This window comes from Hyalella azteca, unplaced genomic scaffold, assembly GCF_000764305.2.
Source record: "Hyalella azteca isolate HAZT.00-mixed unplaced genomic scaffold, Hazt_2.0.2 contig3047, whole genome shotgun sequence".
NCBI classification, from domain to species: domain Eukaryota; kingdom Metazoa; phylum Arthropoda; class Malacostraca; order Amphipoda; family Hyalellidae; genus Hyalella; species Hyalella azteca.
The window spans coordinates 49,615-71,209 of NW_025933301.1; the positions used below are offsets into that span (position 1 = coordinate 49,615).

Consider the following 21,595-nt stretch of genomic DNA (forward strand, 5'->3'; position numbering starts at 1 on the left):
ACCACACTGTTTTTGCGAGTACTCAAACTAAATGGAACGCATCGGCAGCAATTGAATTCTTTTCACTTCATTCCGGAACAAGTATACATTCCTGAACCGTCGGATACAATTCCTGAACCGTCGGTGACAAATTACCTAGATTCGTTCCTATTATTCTTGCCGGACTTCACACACGAAGTCAGGTCACCATTAGCGTCACATTAAATTAAATGGACGATCCAGGCAATAACAAAGTCCTTCTCATAGTTATTTACAATCGAGCCGTTGCAGACTAAGCGCGCAATACCATCAGGCTTGACGTATCGTCAGAGCTCTGTTGCTGTTGTATGCAAAAGACCTTTGAATGATGGTAATCAAAGCAAAAATCATTTAGAATTGTTTATTTTGTACTGAGCGCTTATGTATTCACATGTTTTCAATATTTTGAGCAAATAAACTATGCGATTGAAGAGAGAAATTAGTCGACTTTCTTCAAGCCAAAATGAAGAAAATTGTACAGGGTAATGAATTACACTCCACATCATTATCTCCTCTTCTATTTACTACGCGCTTCCAAGTTGTAAAAAAAATTAATAAGTCCAGACTCGAAATTGTATCTCAATTAGGTAACAGGCAATATTTGTATTCATTAGGCATATCAGGGAATGAAGAAGCTGTAACTTAACGAAATGCCGAATTTCATCAAAAAATGTAGAACTCACCCGATCGACTGTGCTAATTGTTCAAACCATGAATATCCTGAAGGTTCATCTAAGGATAGCATCGCTGTACGCAACCTAGGTATTTAATTCGTGAACGAAAATAACTCGCGCTGTATTAAACTGAGAAATGCCCATAGCAGTTCATCACGAAACGTGTCTTATCAAAATGTTTGGTAAATCAACTCTACCTAACCTAAACACTGGCAGTCAGGAGAATCAATTTCACCACTTTTGCATACAGAGGAGGAAATGCACAACTGTACTTTCCAAACCAACATGCTTAGAAACTGCAGCTTATTAACAAGCTAGAGATCAATGATAGTGAAGCGCCTACAAAATTGACAACATCACAAAGACACGTCGCTATCAAATCAGACGTGGAAAAATTACTAATAAAATTCCGAATAAGTTGGACAAAAAAGATTCATGGCAACAAAAAAGTAGAGAATAATAACCGGACGGCAGTTATGAACATTTCCGTCGTGCATGGAAAACCCAATGACCTAACCAAACAAAAATTCTAGCAATCGGGATAAGAAGCAACAAAGTGGAAAATTTATGAAACATTCGAGAGCAAATTAAATGTTCTTAGTTGAAATTAAAAAAAAAATACCTACCCACACGAACCAGTAACGGGCAAGACTGTATAGGAAACTTCGAGGAATGTTGAGGTTAATCAAAAAGTGATAAGCAAATCCGATCCAAGTAAGCGCACGGCTAAAAATTAATATAAGCAATAGGAAAACAGAGAGCAACCCAGATAAACAAGCAATGAAAGCGTAACGCTACAACGTGATGAGCGGAGTCGAGGGCAGGCGCAAGAATGGTTGATAGAAACAGTGTTCTGTAGTTGGAAACACTGTTAGATTTATTTAGAATAATAATCGTTCAGCAATTTTGAAAAAAGATTTAGACTTATTAAGGAATATGTCATGATTACTGAATTTCCGAGGTCAAGCGCATCCAAAGTTCATCAACCGCAACATGTCAGGAATACAACATTACCTGACAAATATAAAATAAGTAAGCCAATAAGAACAAATTTTATTGCATATAAAGGAGGTACCAGGATGACATTGGAACAGACATCGAATCAACATGACGAAGATGAGTGATGGAACTTGAGATACAGCATAGACAGATGTTGCAAGCAGCAGCTCAAGAGGTTCATTAATGTATCACCTTATTTCAGGATAGCCTTCACGTCATTGCATTCATTCATTCAATTTAAGTCGGTGTACATAAAATTCCAAAAACATTGTTTTGAACATTAGAACATAATATAAAAAGAAAAGTTACGTTGCTGAAGAAAATTGGCTAGAATTGCATCACATGTAGCGCGCAGAGTTCGAAGAACGACACAATGACGCCGTCCTCGTCAGAGCAGCAGCGTCATGTTACATATTCAGAAATGACACGACCTCATGGATGACGCGACCGTGGAAGAACAATCCTATCACAAGACTTTCGAATTTATGCATCAAAATTCAACCAAAAAATAAAGTGAAATTTGTCAATATTTTTCAAACCACTCATGACCTAATAACAAATACGAACCAATTAACAAAGAGTATCAACCAGAAATTGATCATTCACCAGTCATCGTTGAAATTGACAGCCAAATCATGTTCGAAAATACCTTTACAGATCACTGAATTTTACTGACGAAAAAAAAAGCTTTATAATATGACACAGGAAAAAACTAACCGAAATAAAGGGATCCTATGATTTAATTCCGTAAAATCAAAAGAATTTTGTAGTGGATGAGAAGGTAATATTTATTTTTAGGTGAAATAATATTTATTGAACAATTTAATACCGAAAGATAATGATGCTATGCGATACGTACCCAGGTAAAAATAAACTGAACATAACATATCCGTTAGATCGAACGGAACAATAAGCTAGTGACATGACGGTCTGCAGTCGCGATACTAAAATCAAATGAATAGGATAGGGTCTTGAGACAGTATAACCAAAAATATTAATGCTTCAAGTGATAAATTGCATATTAGACAAAGTTCACAAGTCGAATCAAAACGCAAGCCTAATACAAACAATCGAAAAACAAAAATGCAAGACTTTCAGTCACCGAAGACTACGGGCATTATACAATAGAAACGAAAATGATAGTTCCATGATACCTAAAAAAATAACAACGGAAAACAAAAGAATAGCACGAAAAGGATTGAGTGCTCTTCGGCACGTGCGCCACCCTTACATTGGTTACTACCTACATAATAAGCGTTGTAGTGGTTGGTTCTCACCAGAAGTTTACACCAATACGACAGTTCCGCATAGCGAAACAGACGTCACCAAGCTTTATGTACATTTATACAGCATTAATTAAGAACTAGAGTGTCACGTCAGACGTCCAAGTGGTCACGCACTGGTCCAGGGAACTACGGCATACACAAGTGTGATAACAAACATCACATTAGAAGCCCACACATCAGTTTTAATATTACGAAATACACGGCAATTTGCGGATGAAGTTGCAGATTCAGTCAAACTGATCAAAAGAACTAGAGAATACCAACACACGAAGGAGACGTCACAAATAATACTAGACGCAAATCGTGATCAAAACCAAAGTTTTCTATAGAGATTAGATTTAAGTTGGTGCTGATTCTGGAACAAATGGCAAGAAATACTGTAAACTCTTTACCGCCCAAGCTTAGTACATCAGAGATGCGACTGAATCCCAGCCTTTTGAACAAACGTTGTATTAATTCGAAATTTAGCAATGATGACTAACTGAGACTGATACGTCAGAACTGCAATGATATTACGTGTATATTAATAGAATGAGCCAAAATATGTTCAGCTATAGAATGAGCCAAAATATGTTTCGGCTAATGCTCGAAATGATTGCTGCGAGTTGGGAAAGCTGGTATCACGAAAACAAACGTAAGAAAGCACGTGAAGTTAATTTCGAGACCACCCGACTCAGTACCTGCGTTGCCTGATCCCCTAATGGCAACAACGTATAGAAAACAACAATGAAGTCATGCATCGGCTACTGCTATGGCCTGGCAATCACGTCACTTCAAGGGAAAGAAAGCACATCACAGAAATTTGATGTGCAGCATTGCACACACGATATAACCATGTACCAGCTACAGCATAGAACGGCGAACAGTACAACATCTGCCTAATGTGCGTGGCTTCAACAGGATAACCACTCAACTGCTAACAGTCTTGCCATGATACAAGTCTTTCTATAAACGGATATATTATTACAATTTAGCCCATAACAATTCAGCAGCATGAAAAGTTCAAAATATTTTGGTGAACTTTATATTTTTTTGTTCTTTGATGTCAGCAATTACAGGCCCAACATCACACCAAGATGGTTCAATTAGAACACTAATGTATAGTTTACTTCATTAATTAATAACATAGACATCTGAGTAACAGTCTCGTTTCTAATAATCTCTTTGAATGACTGAGTTCCAACTTTTGTTTCCGAATTCTAGCGTTCACATCTGCAACTATCAATACAGAATTGTTAGCAGGCTATAAATGATCGGCCAGCAAACCATCCACCCCACTACCTGAGACTGGACATAGTCAGGTGTCATCCAACAATGTCTACAGCGAGACAAGCATCCGAGATTTTGTTTATGGCTCCGTTCCTTCTCTGAGACCGACAACAATCGTCTAACATTGATGGCTGCCAGCAGAAGTGCGCTCGACTAAGTCGAAAGGGAAGTGTGAGCCATAGAGCTAACACTGACCACGATGGCCAGCGCGCCTCTGCTTCACGATGGTCAGCTGTCTCTGAAAAGATACTGGTCAAGTTTGGCACATCTGACCACGGGCATGGAGGTGGTGGTTGTAGTGGTGCCGCTGGTGCTGCTCTTGCTGTGCACTATATTGTTACGCACAGGACCGTTACTCATACTATTATTTCCATTATTATTGGTTTTGACAACGCTGTTGTGAGGAAGGGTAGAACTTTTATCATTAAGGACACGGTATCGCGACGAAGCTTCAGTGGTGCTCCCGTTGCTATTACTTCTCACGTGAGCGTTACAATTGTTTAAAGGAGAGTGGCTAGAATTAGTAATGAGTCTCTGGTGACCACTTTTACTCACAGTCGACGAGGTACTAGTTCTAAGTATTGACGAAGACACGGCAAAAGACGAACTAGTCAATTTGTTAGAGCTATCTACATTATTTACACAAGCAGGGCTACTGCTAGCGCTGCTCACGTTGCCAGTGCAGGCGGCTGATGATTCTTCACCACTATTTTGAGAAACACCTTCACTGACTTTAATTTTATTATAACTACACTCATCACTTGATGCCGTCCATACACTTTCACTGTTGTTCACTAAAAAAGAGCCACTACTAACTGCACTAACATGGCAGTCTAAATTTGTCACGGTTCTTACACCAAAATCGCGATTCGTGGAACTATTGCTCGACGACACATTTAACAAAGAATTTGATATATAAAAATTACCAGATGAATGCTGAGAAATAGCAGGCGGGCGATGATTGAGAGCGACATTAGAAGGTGATGAAGGTATTCGAGAGAGGCGAGGAGGGTTGATGATTTCAGGTAAAGATGGATCGATTTCCACCAGTTCATTATCACAGGCGCTGGGTAATGGCTGAGTTGCTGCACCACTGTTAGAGATGGACGCATCATAGGTAGAGAAACGTGAGCTTGGCAGCAGTGAAAAAATATTGGAATGTTGTCTTGATGGCTGAAACTGACTACAGCGGTCAGGACTGAATACTGGCGGCAATTCTTGAGAATTTAGAAGCAGCGATTCTGAAGATTTAGAATCGATCCAGTTGATTCCGTCAACACATGCGTGAGACGAGCCCAGCAGGACATTACTCTCAACATCCTCATTGTCTTGCCTCGAGTCTCCTCCCAATAAAATACTAGAAGGAATGCTCATTTCAACATCAGTTGTCAAGCCTTCATTCTCGCCCTCCATAACCTCAGCCGAGATCACATAAGACTGCAGGTAACTTGGGTCCAGTGGTGAGCTTCGACCTTCGCTTTCAGCTTCGCTCTCTCCGCCATCCGCCTGATCTTGCACCACACTCCTGAACTCGGGCAGACTGCATGACACCCTCTCATTGCCAGGCCGCCTGCGGCACAGTTATCCCAGTTAATTTCTTATGGATATAACATTGCATTTCCTTAGATGGTTATTAACAATGACAGTAGAAACTGCACAAATCTTCATCAGTTAGTAAAGAGATATTTAATTATCGGATGAATTTTATTTCGAATACCGAGTGTACAAATTTTGCTTCAACTGAAAACTAAAGTAACAACTCCATTCATATATACACATTTTTCCCCGAAAATAACAGGAATAAATGGATGCAAAATTGTAGTGCTTCAAAATTGTGAGGAATGTTTGCCACTTGCTGCTGAGAAGTATCACAAGACAAGCATCTTGCTTATCATCCAATTCATCGATTCTGAAAGAATCTACTACTAAATAGTAATTGGTTATCACAAATTCATTCAGATCGATAGAAATAAAAACGCAAAAGAACAGTTTGTTAATTCTTTGGAGCCATTTTTTTCGATCTAACGACCCAATAATTTCACGTATGTAAGTGAACACGACGCCAGGTCGCTAGATGCATGATGCACAAGATCAATCAAAGATGCTGTATAAGCTGATCCTCATATATGATGAAAGCCAATTTAGCTTACATGAGCCGGAGCCGCAACGATTCTCGCCAACAAACAAAATATTCGGTGAACACATTGAAACCAAACGTGAAGAAAAGGATAACTAAAAACTTGAAAAAATTAGATAATACATATATTTAGAGTAGTAAATAACAAATTTCCTTCAGATACTCACATTTGGAAAGCAGACACTGAAGGCAATATTTAGGGAGAGCTCTTGACAGTATATTGGTTGACCACGCACACCTACCATCGTAGCAACGGCTAGACCATTTTCTACGCTACACTTTTGTATAATAACACATCTATTTATTGAACATGGTCGGAAGTTAGCTTTTTTTTAAGGAACAGTTGCAGAATCTAATGGAAGATTGCTAACATATAATAGAAGTACCACCAACCTCGAAATGTAGAAGTAAATTGAAATGTGATTGTGTTGGCGCTGAACCCCAAGCCACGACAAACATGTTTCAGGCAGAGCACTAACCAGAGTGCCGCGGCTGAATGCAGCTGGGTGAGAATATCCCGTGTGGCTGAGGTCAGTGCCACACCGCAGTGCTCCACTGCAGCCACGGCCGAGGGTGCTCGGTCATCAAGACTAGCGCTGCTCAGTCGGTCTATCCATATCCTGCAACATTTACATTTGTCATCCACAGAGTCAGGCATCACTTTATTCAAATTACTTCATTTTTATGCTTAGTAGTGATGCAATGTAAGAAATTTGAAATTTAATGATAAGAATTTCTTCATTATCTTGTCATTCTGTTTCCACTAAAATGTACCTATTACAAACACCAACATTATTTGGGTAACAATTTTAACATTAGAAATCTCCATCAAAATGCTTTGGAAAATATCATCTCATCCATCTTTAATGTTTAACATAATTCCTTAACACATACTTCCCGAAAAAAATCATTTTAAAACTACAAAATATGAATAGCAAAAGGAGAGAAACCAACTACAAGCCATCGACTTGTCAAACACTAAACCCTAAAAATTTCCAAATACTGATAAAGATTGCAGCTATCCTGCACAGCTAATCCTGGAAAACATATAGTAAATTTCAAATACGGAAGCCAGAACTGATCAATTACAGAATAAACATGTGAATTATTAATTGTTTCCTGTGATTAGATGTAATTCCAAGGCTAAAAGAAGAAATAACACGAGAAGCAATGAAGGTAAGGATTCTACCTAACAGTTAATTCAGAACAGGGTTCAAATTACATTCGATCCTTTGCTTACCTCCCTCCTCTGCCAAGGCGTCGTCTGGCAAGCGTAATGTGACGACGAGAGGGATTTGATATGTGAGAAGTTAATAAATTATTAGGAGAAGAGCCTTCTCTGCTTTTAAGGGAAGGAGCGCTGGCGTCAGGGCCTGGTAATGAAGATGCATTCCTAGACATTGACGACAAATGTACAGGTGTAAAATCATGTGTAGGGGTGCGTGGTAATTGGGGTAAACTGGTTGATGGTTCAAATTTAGATAAGGAGCCATCTAGAGGCACCAAATTAGAAGATAACGAATCACTGCCACACGAAGTAAATGTGGAAGAAGTCGATGGAAGAGAAGAATGTCCACTAGGTGGAAATGAGAATGCAGGAGTTAATAGTGATGAGCTTAATAAAGGAGGTATTGGAGATAAGGCTGTTGAGAATGTGCGACGTATAGTCGGCATTTGCGATAAACTTGGAGAAGGTATCCGCGGGGGAGTTTGTGATGATAGTACAGAAAAGGTTGGAGGAAAATTTTGATCTGTGGGGAGACATGACGAAGGTGGGGAGGGACTGCGGGGAAGATATTCTGGAGGGAGGCTTGTGAGGGAGTATGGGGCATGGTTGGCTCCCCCTCCTCCCTCGTGAGGGGCAGCCCACACTGTGTCCTCTCGGGGCTGTGGGAAAAATTAATTGTCTTTAGACTAAAACCATCAATAAATATCTCGGTATTTATTCGTTTTTCGTTTTTTATAACAAGAGCAGGTGCAAATTATTGGCAGAATTTGGCTTCTAAGGAAAAAAATGAGTCAATCACTTAGACAAAAACACTTCAGTGTGCGAAATTAACTAAAAATATTTGCGTGTAAAATTTTTGCTTAACATTCATCATTTATCAACGACTGATAGGTATCCACTTACATATGTAGCTTGTGGAAAAGTTGCCCTGTTAAGCTCATAAATAGCAAAACGTTCGAGCGTCAACCTACTATAATTACAAAAGTAAACTGCTCACACACAAATAACAATGAACACAACACGAGACACACAAGTCAGAATGATTCAAGTGATGAGTCATTATAGATCACAGGCATGCACTCACCGCGTGGTATTGGCAATGATGTCTTCTGATGAACGTGAAGGAACCGTCAGCGTGAGCATCATCGTCAGACTGCGAGGTGCCGCCACGTCCACCGCCTCCTGAGCCCGTTGTATCATCCTCCTCCAATGACTGTAAAAATCAGGAAGCTAATGTCAACAACTATATACTTGCGGCTGTGAAGAGCAACATCCGAAGTTAGCCAGTAACGGTATAGGAAATTCTGGAATAGTTACTTGGGTGTGGACGATTAAACAAGAATGAGTAATAATTTATAAAAGGCAAGTATTAGTAATACTTTCTGTGTAAAAATGAGAGCAGCGGAAATAATTACCGAGGGATAGGCATTAGCCAGCAAATAAGGGTCTGGAGGATGGGAGAAGCCTGCATGCTGCCGCTGCAGCCCCGAGCTGGGCTGACCAAGACTGGCGTGCAACTTGGCTTTTCTATTTTTCCTCTCCCTCTTTGCATTGTCCTGCAGAAAGGGTAGTAAATAAGGTTTTAATGATAATTAAATGAGTTCTTAACATGAAAGATTAGAATCACATAGGAGCTTCACCAGAATGTGGAAATCCCAGAATTTTCCCAAGGTATTTTTTCTCAGTACTTCTAAGGACGAAAGAAACTAAAGACAAATCAGAACACTTGCAAAAATTATTTATTTGGAATTCAACATACAATTAGTTGAACATAAAAAGTGGAACGATCATCCAACTAGAAAATTTTTAAGGCACATCAGAAATCTTTACGAATTTTACTAGAACTTAAATAATTTGACAACGAAAATAGAGAACATTAATGGAAGAGAAATATATTCTGTAGCGACTCACTTTGTTGCGGTGAGCAGCCGAGGCGTTGGTGAGGTTGTTGCGGTTGTGGCCAACTTTGAGCCAACCAGCGCCTCCCCTCGCCCCGCCACCACCGCCGCCAGCAGCACTCGTGGCCGCTAGCGCTGAGGAGTTCAGATGATTGGACACTAAAGGAGCGAAGGCAGACCTTGACATGGGCCGGCTGTTGAGCAGTTCTGAGATGATGGATCCTGACCAGTCCTGAAGCTCGTACCTGCACACCATAGATTTATTCAGTTATGGCATAGATTATAGCACTTATAGCTGGATTACATGCATCTCTCAACATAATCGTTGTCTTACATGCAAGTGTTCTAGGTATGGAACATTTGAATGAAAAATTTTCAATTGAGATTGTGTTTAATCAGCTATATTAAAAAAGGTGAGTTTGTCCTCTCCTGGACACTTTCAATTGTGTAATAATGGTCATCATTTAACCATTATTAATCTTTATTGATTGAACCATAACCATTATACTTGACCTCGACGTCATTTAATAATGGTTATGAACGTGGAAGACAATTTTTCTGACCATGCTTAGACATGCTGACCTCATTGGCATTTTTGCACATGCACATCCTCCAATGAGCGGGGTCTCAGCAATGAACAACGCGAGAGAGAAAAATGTGAGAAAACTTCCCCAGATGGTAATTGAGATACTGTTAATATGACGTCAGTTTTCTGATAATCAACATCTAAAACGTGGATGATACTTACCGCTTTTCAAAGATTTCAATATGGAGATGCAGCAACTCCCTCTTGGTCTTCTCCCGCCGGCTAACCATCTGAAGCATTGTTAAACTCTTTGTCAAATCACGCTTGAGTTTGAGCATCTTCTCGTAACTGGATTCATCGTTTTTCCTGTTTTTCCGAGTCTGCATCTTCTCAGTGCGTTTTCTGAATGCCACATATGGGTCGCTGGGTGCACTTCCAGCACTCTTTTCAGATTTGACCTAGCAAAATAGAACAAATTTTTAGAGTATAATAAGACCTAAATAGTTATACTAAAACTAAAAATTATGGCACATAAATTGCACTCAAGGATTTAATTGGGACATTCATAAAAAAATGAACAACATTAAGCATGCACTATTCAAAAATGTATGAGTGTAGCTGTGTTAATATACTATAGAAGTCATGTCTAGCACCAAAAATGTATGAGTGTAGCTGTGTTAACATACTAAGGAAAAAAAATGTACGAGTGTAGCTGTGTTAACATACTAAGGAAAAAAAATGTACGAGTGTAGCTGTGTTAACATACTAAGGAAAAAAATGTACGAGTGTAGCTGTGTTAACATACTAAGGAAGTCATGTCTAACACCAAAAATGTACGAGTGCAGCTGTGTTAACATACTACTAAGGAAGTCATGTCTAGCACCAAAAATGTACGACGTGTAGCTGTGTTGACATACTATGGAAGTCGTGTCTAGCACCAAAAATTTACTGAGGAAAAAATCTGGGATTGATTTCAGTGCAAGAAACTGGCCCCTGACAGCTTCTCAGCAACTCTAGAGGAGAATAACTTACAGGCAAGAATAATTCATCAACATAATATTCATTTCACTTTAAATGTTTAGAAAATATTAGTCAGAAATAGAAATGCAAATTGTACAGGTAAGTAGTATGTTTATAAAAAGAACTTGTCCCAGGAAGCATAACAATATTGACATAAATTCGATGCACAAAAATTTGAGTTTTTGAAATTCAGTACAACAATTTAGGATAGTGATAGTTGTGGCTACTTATTGGTCAAATAATTGATGCAATGGTTTTCTCAAAAAACTTCCACTACTGTGCTGATTAATAATTTAAATTTGAATTGTTTCAAAAACTTTGCTTGTCTCATTTATAGGATACTACACAAAAGTTATTTCCATCAACAGTGCAGAGCACTAGCGCTCTTGCCAACAGAATTCTAAGAGCAATTATGAAGTTGCTCACAAAATGAATAACGGTTGATGTGTTTAACAACAGTAGAAGTAAAAGGTTTGAATGAGAATCATGGAGACTGACTTGCGGTATGAGAGTGTGTTGGGTTTTTAGACGCTTGTTGAGCCAGTAGTCATATACAGCAGTGATGAGACCATCGTCATCCTTAAGAAGAACTTTAGCTTCCTGCAATGTGACGGCCTTCAGACCAGAGCTCTTCTCGAGACGATCCATCATCTCTTCAAACTGAGGGGGATCAAGAGGAAGCAGCTCCCCTTTAGCAGCTTGTTGGGACAGCCATTCCTCATCTTCACTGTCCATGTCATAGTCAGGGATATCTTGCTCAGGGTTGAACGGCAGGATGTGTATAAGTTGTCGAGATTGCTGTTCATAAAAAGAAATTATTATTTGCACTAAAAGAACACAATATATTACAAGATCTGAATATATTCAACTATTATGCATCATATATATGCCATAGCATTATTTTGGATAGTCATTGCCACAATATTTTTATCAGAAAACTTCATCTATATTCACAAAGTATTGGAAAAATTATGAACATTGATCAGTTTAGCGAAATTATTGCCAAAAATGCAAAATCTATTTTTATTAGCTTGAACTGAATACTTTGACCAAGATTGATAAACAATTCCATACAGTTTTTAAGAAGTTTCATTCAAACAAAAATATTATTACTCTACAGAGTTTAGTGCTAAAAAATTGGCAGCCAACTCTTAACCATTGGCTCTAGTGTAAGTATTAAATGAAATATTAGTCATAAAAATAGCATCAAAAACTCTAATAATCAAAGCAAGTTGACACTTGTTTGTATGACTGTGAACTCTTCTACTTAAAGGAAAGATAATGTAGAAATGATCAAAAATAGGCTATGCTTGCAAAAGTTACCTTATAATCAGGAGGGTATATTTTGGCATGGGTACTGTCAACTGCATACACCTCAGGAACAGGGATAACTCTGTGGTGGAAGATGGCCTGCTGCAGATGGTGCTCCTGGAAAACAAATATCAATATAGACAAAACTTCAGACCAAAATAGATAAGGAAAATGTACTGAGAATGACTCAAGTTGAATAAGAGAAGGCTGTAAAACTGCAATGAATTTAATACCTTTACTCTCGTATCTTTCTCTTCAAACTTGCTTAAAATATTATGGTGCCATTTCAAACAATTGCAAATGAGAATTTACATAAAAAACATTGATCAAACCGGTATATATAAAATGCAAAGTAGAACACGCTCCTGAGAGATAAGATTATTGCTAGTAGGCTAGAAGCCATCAGAAATGAAGAAGGATGATGATTCCTTCGCTCTACAAACAATTGTGCTCATGAAATTGCAAAAAGAAAATAAATTTCATTTTGCTATTGAACTAGTGTGACATGTATGTGCAGGTCTTAAGACAAGTTAGGAAAAGTTAAATAAATATTCAACAAAATTCTACTATTAATTTGACTTGAATGATTTCAAAATTCACATGATACAATACCAGCAGTTGATTGTTATACTAGGCACATCCCCTAGATAAATTAACCCCAGCTGAACCAAGACTCCATCCACAATATAAGTGAAGCTTTTCAGCAATATTACTCTACTACCGGTACCGTTTTTTTAGCTTTTGTTCTGCAAAATATTTTTTTCAAAGTTGATCAATTTAGTTTGGTTTTATATTGTGTATACACAGCAAAATTCAATTCAATGTCATAAAAGCTAGCATTTGACTTGGTGACAAATTAGATGTAAGCAGTAATGTCCAAGACACATATCCAGTGATTTCTCCAACAATGTGTAAGTAAAAATTGCACAAGATTTACCCAAATCTACTCTCATCCATGTGTGATCTTGGTCCTTGCTCCATCTAAACTTTGTTGAACCCTCATTGCTAGGAAGACAATCCTTTCAATTTAAGCATCCTGTTACACAAGATGTAACTCCAATTTACCCGAACCCAAATTGCATTACCGTCAACCAAGGCTACTCGGGACGGTTTTGAGCATTTTTTGTTAATAACTTCTTACCATGAAACATTTCATAAACAAGTTTAGGCTCATTTTATAGCTCTTTGCAAGGGCTATCAAATGGCATCTTCAAAAAAATTTCAAAAAAAGAGTGTCCCGAGTAGCCCCGTCGAACAGGGCTACTCGGGACACTTGGAATAAAACTTCATTTTAAAATATTTGAAGCATGCAGAGTGTACTCCATTACTAACAGTACTCTGAAGTCCTCCTCTTTCATTGTAGATGATGTAGAGGTAGAATAAATGACATTTTCTGTGATTTTTACTTGTTTTTCCTTTATTGATATGATATTACCATAAACATTAATTACTGTCAACTGGGGTGACTTTGGCCAAGTTTTTTATTTTGTTTTGCAAACAAAAACAGGGTCATAAACGCTGGGGGTCATAAACGCCAGGGTCCTAAACAAGGTCTTAAACGCAGAGTGACTTTGGCCATCATTTTTGACCCTGCTTTTGTTTGCAAAACAAAATCAAAAACATGGCCAAAGTCACCCCAGTTGACGGTACCATATTATAGATGTGATATACTGTATTATTGATGTGATATTACCCTATCCATGAACATGCCATTGAGCATTTAGAATAACCTTGTCCACTGCAAGCTTCATATCAGCAGCCTTATAGCATTTTTTTCTGTATCTGTAAGCTCACAGGACGGCTTGTAATTTCACACCATTTTAATTGGGTTGAGTGAATTTACTATAAAAAATTAACTTTTTATAGTAATTTAACTCATTGCAGTGAATGAGAGAGCGCATTTTCTCTCGTCGACGAAAACTTGAGGTCACAGACGAACGGACAGACGGACGTGGCAAGCACAACAGTGCTCGTTTATGCGCCATGCGCTCGTTTATGCGCCATTTTAATTGGTTTAAGTGAATTTACTATAAAAAAAGATCGTGAAGTGAAAAACATACCTGAAACAGAAAGGAATGTTTTAGTGACAACCATCATATATTTTGCAAAAATAAATCATAGTTTAGGTCAACTACTTTTCATTCTATGATGCCCGGTGCACAATTATACTTATAGCATTCTATGTACAATTTTGTGAGGACCGATGATGCACTAATTTTTCGATAAGTAAAATTTTTTTCGCCGAGTGAGGTAAATGTAATCAATATTCTTTGTTTTTAATCCATTTTTTTCTTAACTGGACCCTTTGCTTACTGAGGTTCTACAGTAAATGCATTTTTGGGGGTGTCCCGAATAGCCCCGGGGGTTTCCTGAGTAGCCCCGCTGTGTGGAAATGGCCGCCATTTTTTTTGGAATGAGATAGGACAATTCCGTCAATTACGTTTTCAAGCTGACACCTGGGTGCATCTTTTATGTAAGTAAAATTTCTTAATACGGCAAATATTTTTTTAGCTACAGACCTTAGCAGAAGTAACTTTTCAAAATAGTGTTTTTCACCATTTTTTTCAGGAATTTTTTGAAGCTAGAAAATGTAGTATTTTTAGACTTCCTTTATACTACATAGATAGGAAAAAGGTTGACATTTACGCCACTATATTTAGTTTTGCAATATTCCAATTAGTTTTGCTACTATAACAGTTTTACGCCGTGTCGGAGGACTGTCCCGAGTAGCCCCGCCAGTCCCGAGTAGCCCCGGTTGACAGTAATACACAGCACTCATGAGAGGCTGCCACTCTTATGATGTCTTGCAATATACCTGGTCAACTGGGGTGACTTTGGGCACCACTACAACAGAAACAAATGGCAGCAAAACAAAATAATAAACGTTGACCAAAGTCACTGCAGTGGCCAAATTTACCCCAGTCACTTTGGCCTATGTTTATTATTTTGTTTTGCTGCCATTTGTCTCTGTTGTAGTGGTGGCCAAAGTCCACCACTACATGTCAGTACTTGATAGTACTGACTGCGTGTTGATCTCTGTGATTGGAATTGGGTGCATGCTGACCTCTGGTCATGACCTTTAATGGGAGCATCTGGGTTCCAGAAAAACTTTTTTATTCATGGACGGATCACTTTGAAACTTGCTACACATGTGTAAAACAGAAATCTAAGACTTTTTTGCTCGTGTCAATTTTTCAAAATTAAAAAAAAAATATGAAATTCTTAGAAAATGGCCAAAAAGGGGGTACCGTAAAATGGGGTAACTTAGACCGGCGGGGTAACTTAGACCACTTTTCGTTTTTTTTACAAAAACCCAACCAAAACCTGGAGTTATTTGGAGTTATTTTACCAAAAAAAAATAATTGATTTTTCCACCCGGTCTAAGTTACCCCAAGAGCTGGGGTAACAAAGACCATCACTTTTTTTGAAATTACATGAAGACTATGAGAGGCAGGAACCAGCAATTTATGGTGAGTGAAGCTAGAGTATAGACCTGTATTTTGCATGTTTCAATTCAAGTTTAATTTAGCTAGTAAGAAAATGGCATCATTTATAAGAAAAAAAGTAGTCTAAGTTACCCCATTTTACGGTACCATAGAAAACTATATCCTCCTGAGATTTTAAAGTTACAACATTGAGATGCATTTGATGTGTAAAGACCATATCTATTGATTTGTCATGGTTTTATTCAAAACTAGAATTGTTATAGGCGAGAAAGCATTTTTCATAAAATTTTTTATTTTACCCTTTTTTCAAAATATTTTCATAGTATGGCAAATTGAAAAAAAGCTACAACCAATCTCTAGATCTTTCATTTGCAAATCAAATGGTATATCTCTCATCACTGTAGCTTAAAAACTACCGTCAAATGGGGTAAAAAGGGACGGTTTTGAGCATTTTTTGTTAATAACTTCTTACCATGAAACATTTCAGAAACAAGTTTAGGCTCATTTTATAGCTCTTTGCAAGGGCTATCAAATGGCATCTTCAAAAAATTCCATATGCTGTTTGTAAGGCACTAGACGCAATATAAAAGGCTCCTGAATTAATCTTGAAATGGGGTAAAAAGGGACACTTGAAATAAAACTCAATTTCAAACATTTGAAGCATGCAGAGTGTACTCATCTATTACTAACAGTAGTCTGAAGTCCTCCTCTTTCATTGTAGATGATGCAGATGTAAAATAAATGACATTTTCTGTGATTTTTACTTGTTTTTCCTTTATTGAATTGATATTACCATATTCATTAATTACCGTATTATTAATGTGATATTACTTTATCCATGGACATGCCATTGAGCATTGACAACGACCTTGTCCACTGCAAACTTCATATCAGCAGCCATGTAGCATTTCTTCTGTATCTGTAAGCTTACAGGATGGTTTGTAATTTCGCACAATTTTAATCGAGTCTAATGATTTTACAATAACAAAAAAAATTGTGAAAAACATACCTGAAACAGAAAATGTTTTAGTGACAACCATCATATGTTTTGAAGAAATAAATCATAGTTTAGGTCAATGACTTTTCATCCTATGATGCCCAGTGCACAATTCTATATACCGGTATTGCATTCTATGTACAATTTTGTGACGACCGATGATGCACTAATTTTTTGATAAGTGAATTTTTTTTCGCTGAACGAGGTAAATGTAATCAAAATTCTTTGTTATTAATCAATTATTTTGTTAACTGGAGCCTTTGCTAACTGAGGTTCTACTGTAAATGCATTTTTAAAGGTGTCCCTAATTACCCCGGGGGGGTGTCCCTTTTTTACCCCATCACCCGGAAACGGCTGCCATTTTTTTTTTTTGAATGAGATAGGCAAATTCTGTCAATTACGTTTTCAAGCCGACATCTGGGTGCAACTTTAATGAAAGTAAAAATTTTCAATACGGCAAATATTTTTTTCGCTCCAGACCTTAGCAGAGGTACTTTTCCAAAATTGCACTTTTCACACTTTTTTCAAGTGATTTTTTTAGCGATAGTAAATGTTTGATTTCTTGACTAGCTTCATACATAATAGGGTAAACGCGGTATATTCCGACATCGTAGGTAATTCCGTCACCTCTCTAGCTTTTCCTTTATATTAAGCTTTGTTTTAGTTCCCTGCGTTCATTGATGGTTGAAATGGTGTCGTCATACATTTGCGTGTCGAAATACTGCAAAAACACTAGGTCTTGGCCATCTAGTTCGAAAATATTGAGATCCAAAGAGAGACAATGCATGCCACGTGGTGAGATCATCGAAAAATGTGTCAAATTTGACAGTTGACATGGCTCTACCAAATAGTGAATAACTGTTTTTATAGGAAGAATATTATGGTTTGAGACTTTTAAATACGTCTGTGAATATATTAGGAATCCTTTAAGTATACTTTTATTTGCTGATTTCAAGTCGTAAATAAATTAATAGATGATTAAGTTGAGATGTTGGATTTAGACACATGAAAACTAATTCCGACACAACTTGAATTGGACACACACAGATCGTTCAAAGCTTTGTACAAAAATTGAAATTTGCTTAATTAAAAGCCTAATAGCTGTTAATTAAAACATAATCAAGTAGTGTTCAATATTCGTTAGTGTTCTAATTCAAAGCCATGTTGTATCCCAATACAGCTCACACAGCAAATGGAATTCGAACACGTGGATGTCGGCAATACGTATCAGTTAAATTTGAAGCACTGACGCAATACGACTCACCACGTGTCGAATATTGCCACACAAAGTGACGGAATATAGGGATTTGCTAGGTTTCCATTCTAAAGGCTTTTTAATAAATATGGCAACATTTTGTGACGTTTCATCGTTGCTGACAAGGCAACAGAACTTACGTAACGCATACGATTTTTTTTATAGTTTTTCATTTCTCGATGCGTCCTTAATGTGTCGGAATATACCGCGTTTACCCTAGATAGTAAAAATATTGAAGTTTACACCACTATTTTTAGTTTTGCAATATTTTGATTAGTTTAGCTGCTACAACATTTCTACGAAATGTGGGACGCGCGTCCTTATTTACCCCGCCCGTCCCTTTTTACCACGTTTGATGAGCCTCGCTGATGAGGGAGGGAGAGCCTCCCTTAAAAACTCTAAGGAGGATTGCAGTGAAAATAAGTGTGAATGTTCAGTAGAATGCAACACAACAAAGTCCCAAGCGCATCAAAATAGGTATTCAATGTTGCAAGGATGCAAGACTAGACATTACTGGATTTCAATTCCTGTCAAGGATGATGCAAACGACTGCACAAGAACCATCCCGGTTTCTGGGGTACGTCGGATGGATCAAGATTCAGGATGCAGTGAAGCTTATCCGGTAATCAGTTGCGATGATGCAGTGAGTGAAGAGTACGGGATATACTATCAAAAATGTATGCAGCATTTTCTTATTAAAAATTTCTGGCGATGCATTTCGAAAATGGCTGGCGATGCTTTGGACTAAAAATCCATATATTGGCAAATGGCAACACTGCTTGCACCCTTAGCACCCTGGATAAAATTTATAGTCACTTTTATTAGTCAGTCACCTGGCAAACCATTTTGAGGAAAGCTTTCATCCTTGGGTAAAAAGCTTTTATAAGAGTGAGTTTCCAATCCTAGTATTCCACACTGGCAGTGGGCAGGATCTAGTCTGGAAAAGTCCTATTTTTGTCTGAAATATCGCGGCTCTAATATCATATAATTTCAGTAGGTATGAAATCTCGCGGCTCACGTAGAAATGGAATCACGGCTGGCAAATCCATAAAACCACGGCTCGAAAAATTCAGTCGCAGCTCGCCAAGTAGATATATTCCATACTAGGGCAGGATACATGGATTGAAAGTAAAAAATGAACCACCATTTTTAAATTCCATCCAAAACTTTTTATAACTAATATTGATGTCTCATTTTTTCATTGTAGCTATGAGGTATCCTGCTTAATTAGAAACAATTAGAAATAAACAATTTCAGACTAATAAGCATTACTAACACATTACTAAAAAGTAAAAACTAGATAATAAATAACTATCAGCATCTGATTTACTTAAATACATCATCATAAGCATGTTTAAATGTTCAAGTAGGCTAAGTGTATGACTGTATGCTATTATTACAATTTCGAATAAAAATAAGAAAATGTGTCTAGCCGTCAGTTAACATTCCAACAATAGTTAGAAAAAACTTTTCAGTAATGACCCACTGACCCAATACCAAAATAGGTACCTAGGACCTAGGTACCATGAGTCTTATTTAATGACAACATTATAGGGCCTACTTCGACAGTTAGGTAGCATACCTACCTAGGTTTTATTCCACATATTTAATTAAAGCACAACGAAAATAACGAAACTAATATTTAATCAACCTATAATGCAATAGAGACAAAAATTTTAACAAAAACAGTGTGTAGTATCAATATTTAACGACTTTAACTTGCGACATCATAAATTTCAATAATTACATTGTTTTGAAATTGGCGCGCCAAATTCCAATATGGCTGCCCACACACAGGAGACGAAAGCAAGACACAAGTTTTGTACTTACAGTTTCTTCCTCCTTTTCCATGCCCGTAGGCATTTGAGGCACAGTGCGATTGCTTGCATTATTTAAGTCAGTGTAATCAGATATTTCCTCTTGTAAATAAATAGGTATGGGTTTGGTGGCGTCGAGCTGCCTTGCACGAAACTTGCTCATTTTGGCAACACGAGTTCTACCGCGCGATCATTTCTTACTAACACTCAAAACTTCGGATGTGGGCGGCTTGAGGGGCCGAAGCCCACTGCAAATCGCGTAAATAACCCCTATAATCTATCCATGTTGTATTTCTGCGATGCAACAAACAATAAGGGAAAATATTGTAATAAAATTGGCGACACGAGTGTACAGCCTGCCTCAGTTCAATGGCGGTCGTCCCGCACGCTAATGTGATCGTCCCGCCATCTGCCGGCCTAAATAGAATTCATGAATTTACTCAAATATCGCAATTATCTATGGTATTTTCCAACTTTTCTGGTCTTTACACCTCAAAAAATTCATAATTCACCTATGAAAGTCATTTTAAAAATATTTCATACCCCTGATACGCCTCATTTTTTACGCAATATTGTTGAATTTTCGGAAGGGGAGTTTTCTTCGATAAATGAACGACAAAAAACTTATTTTAAGGCCAACTCACATATTTTGGAGATAATCCCGTTGCTGATTGCTATTTAGACATTGTATTATGGCAAATGCTGGAAAAATTACGAACATCAAAATTAAACCTACTGCAAAGATTTCATTTGCGGTTACCCACGGAAAAATTTGTGACTTCTCATGATTGCTTATGCAGGATTTAGCCATCGGAGCAATAAATGAATAATGGTAATTTACCATTTATATGACTGAGAGCTTACAAAGTTAAACAGTTGATCTGTGCGTGCCATTTTATTTTAATTCAATGGTCTGCATTTTGAGCTTCATGAGCCTATGATAAATTATCTGGACTCATTAATTAAAAGAGCGACCTGCTTTGTTTGTGTTTAACTTCAAGAAATACTCTATAAGTGGTAAGACAATATAAGAAAAAATAGAAACGCTTTTCTATTTCCTTCTCCAGGTTTAGTAAACATAATTGATACTGTTGAAAAGCTTCTATGATGCTGAAGTTCCAATTTGAGAGTTCTGTTGATTTCAACGACCTTTTCCATTATAGCAAGTCTACCCATTCGCCCAAATATTAGTTGAAAAGCTCTTTCGATAAGGAAACCTATTTGTATCAATTTTATCTTCAATTACTTGAAATTATACTTTCATTTCAAGTGTTAATGAATATGTTAATCCACCTACCTGTCTCTTTGCAAAAAAATAACTATTAGTATTGGTAGGAAGTATATGATAAAAAATATAATTCAGTACTCACTGCAGTGAGTGACAGAGAGCGCATTTTCTCGTCGACGAAAACGTGAAGTCACGGACGGACAGGAAAACAAGGATGAGGAAAACAACGCGGCGTTGGAGTATGAGCCAGATTTTGCGAAAGTGTGCCTTAAGGGTATAATTTGTTGATGTAAAGAGTCAAAAAAATTGAATAAGAGTAATGCATTATTCGCAGTTTCCCCGTAGAAAACGTCCAAGACTTTAATCGGCACATGGGTGTGTGCGACGCAAGGGTGGACAGTCCGACATTTGTACAAGTGCTCTTAGGTTCTAAATGGACCACGCTGTTGTGCTATCTGACGTTTTACGGCTGGTTTCAAAGGCCAA

General features: G+C 37.6%; 1 protein-coding gene across 2 annotated transcripts; it reads right to left on the reverse strand.

The window, feature by feature from the left end:
- Nucleotides 1-365: 365 nt before the first annotated feature.
- On the reverse strand, nucleotides 366-20,285 carry LOC108681642 (enhancer of polycomb homolog 1). Of its 2 annotated transcripts, none has more exons than XM_018170695.2 (10): nucleotides 19,895-20,284; nucleotides 12,379-12,483; nucleotides 11,554-11,853; nucleotides 10,258-10,493; nucleotides 9,523-9,754; nucleotides 9,027-9,167; nucleotides 8,696-8,824; nucleotides 7,624-8,270; nucleotides 6,863-7,003; nucleotides 366-5,816 (listed from the first exon to the last, which is right to left on the reverse strand). In XM_018170695.2, the coding sequence occupies exons 1-10, from the start codon at nucleotides 20,042-20,044 to the stop codon at nucleotides 4,475-4,477; spliced, it is 3,423 nt and encodes a 1,140-aa protein (XP_018026184.1). In that variant the 5' UTR covers nucleotides 20,045-20,284; the 3' UTR covers nucleotides 366-4,474. The 2 variants fall into 2 exon arrangements, with proteins under 2 accessions (XP_018026184.1, XP_018026185.1); XM_018170696.2 differs by having other exon boundaries at nucleotides 5,596-5,816; nucleotides 6,777-7,003; nucleotides 19,895-20,285.
- Nucleotides 20,286-21,595: the final 1,310 nt, after the last annotated feature.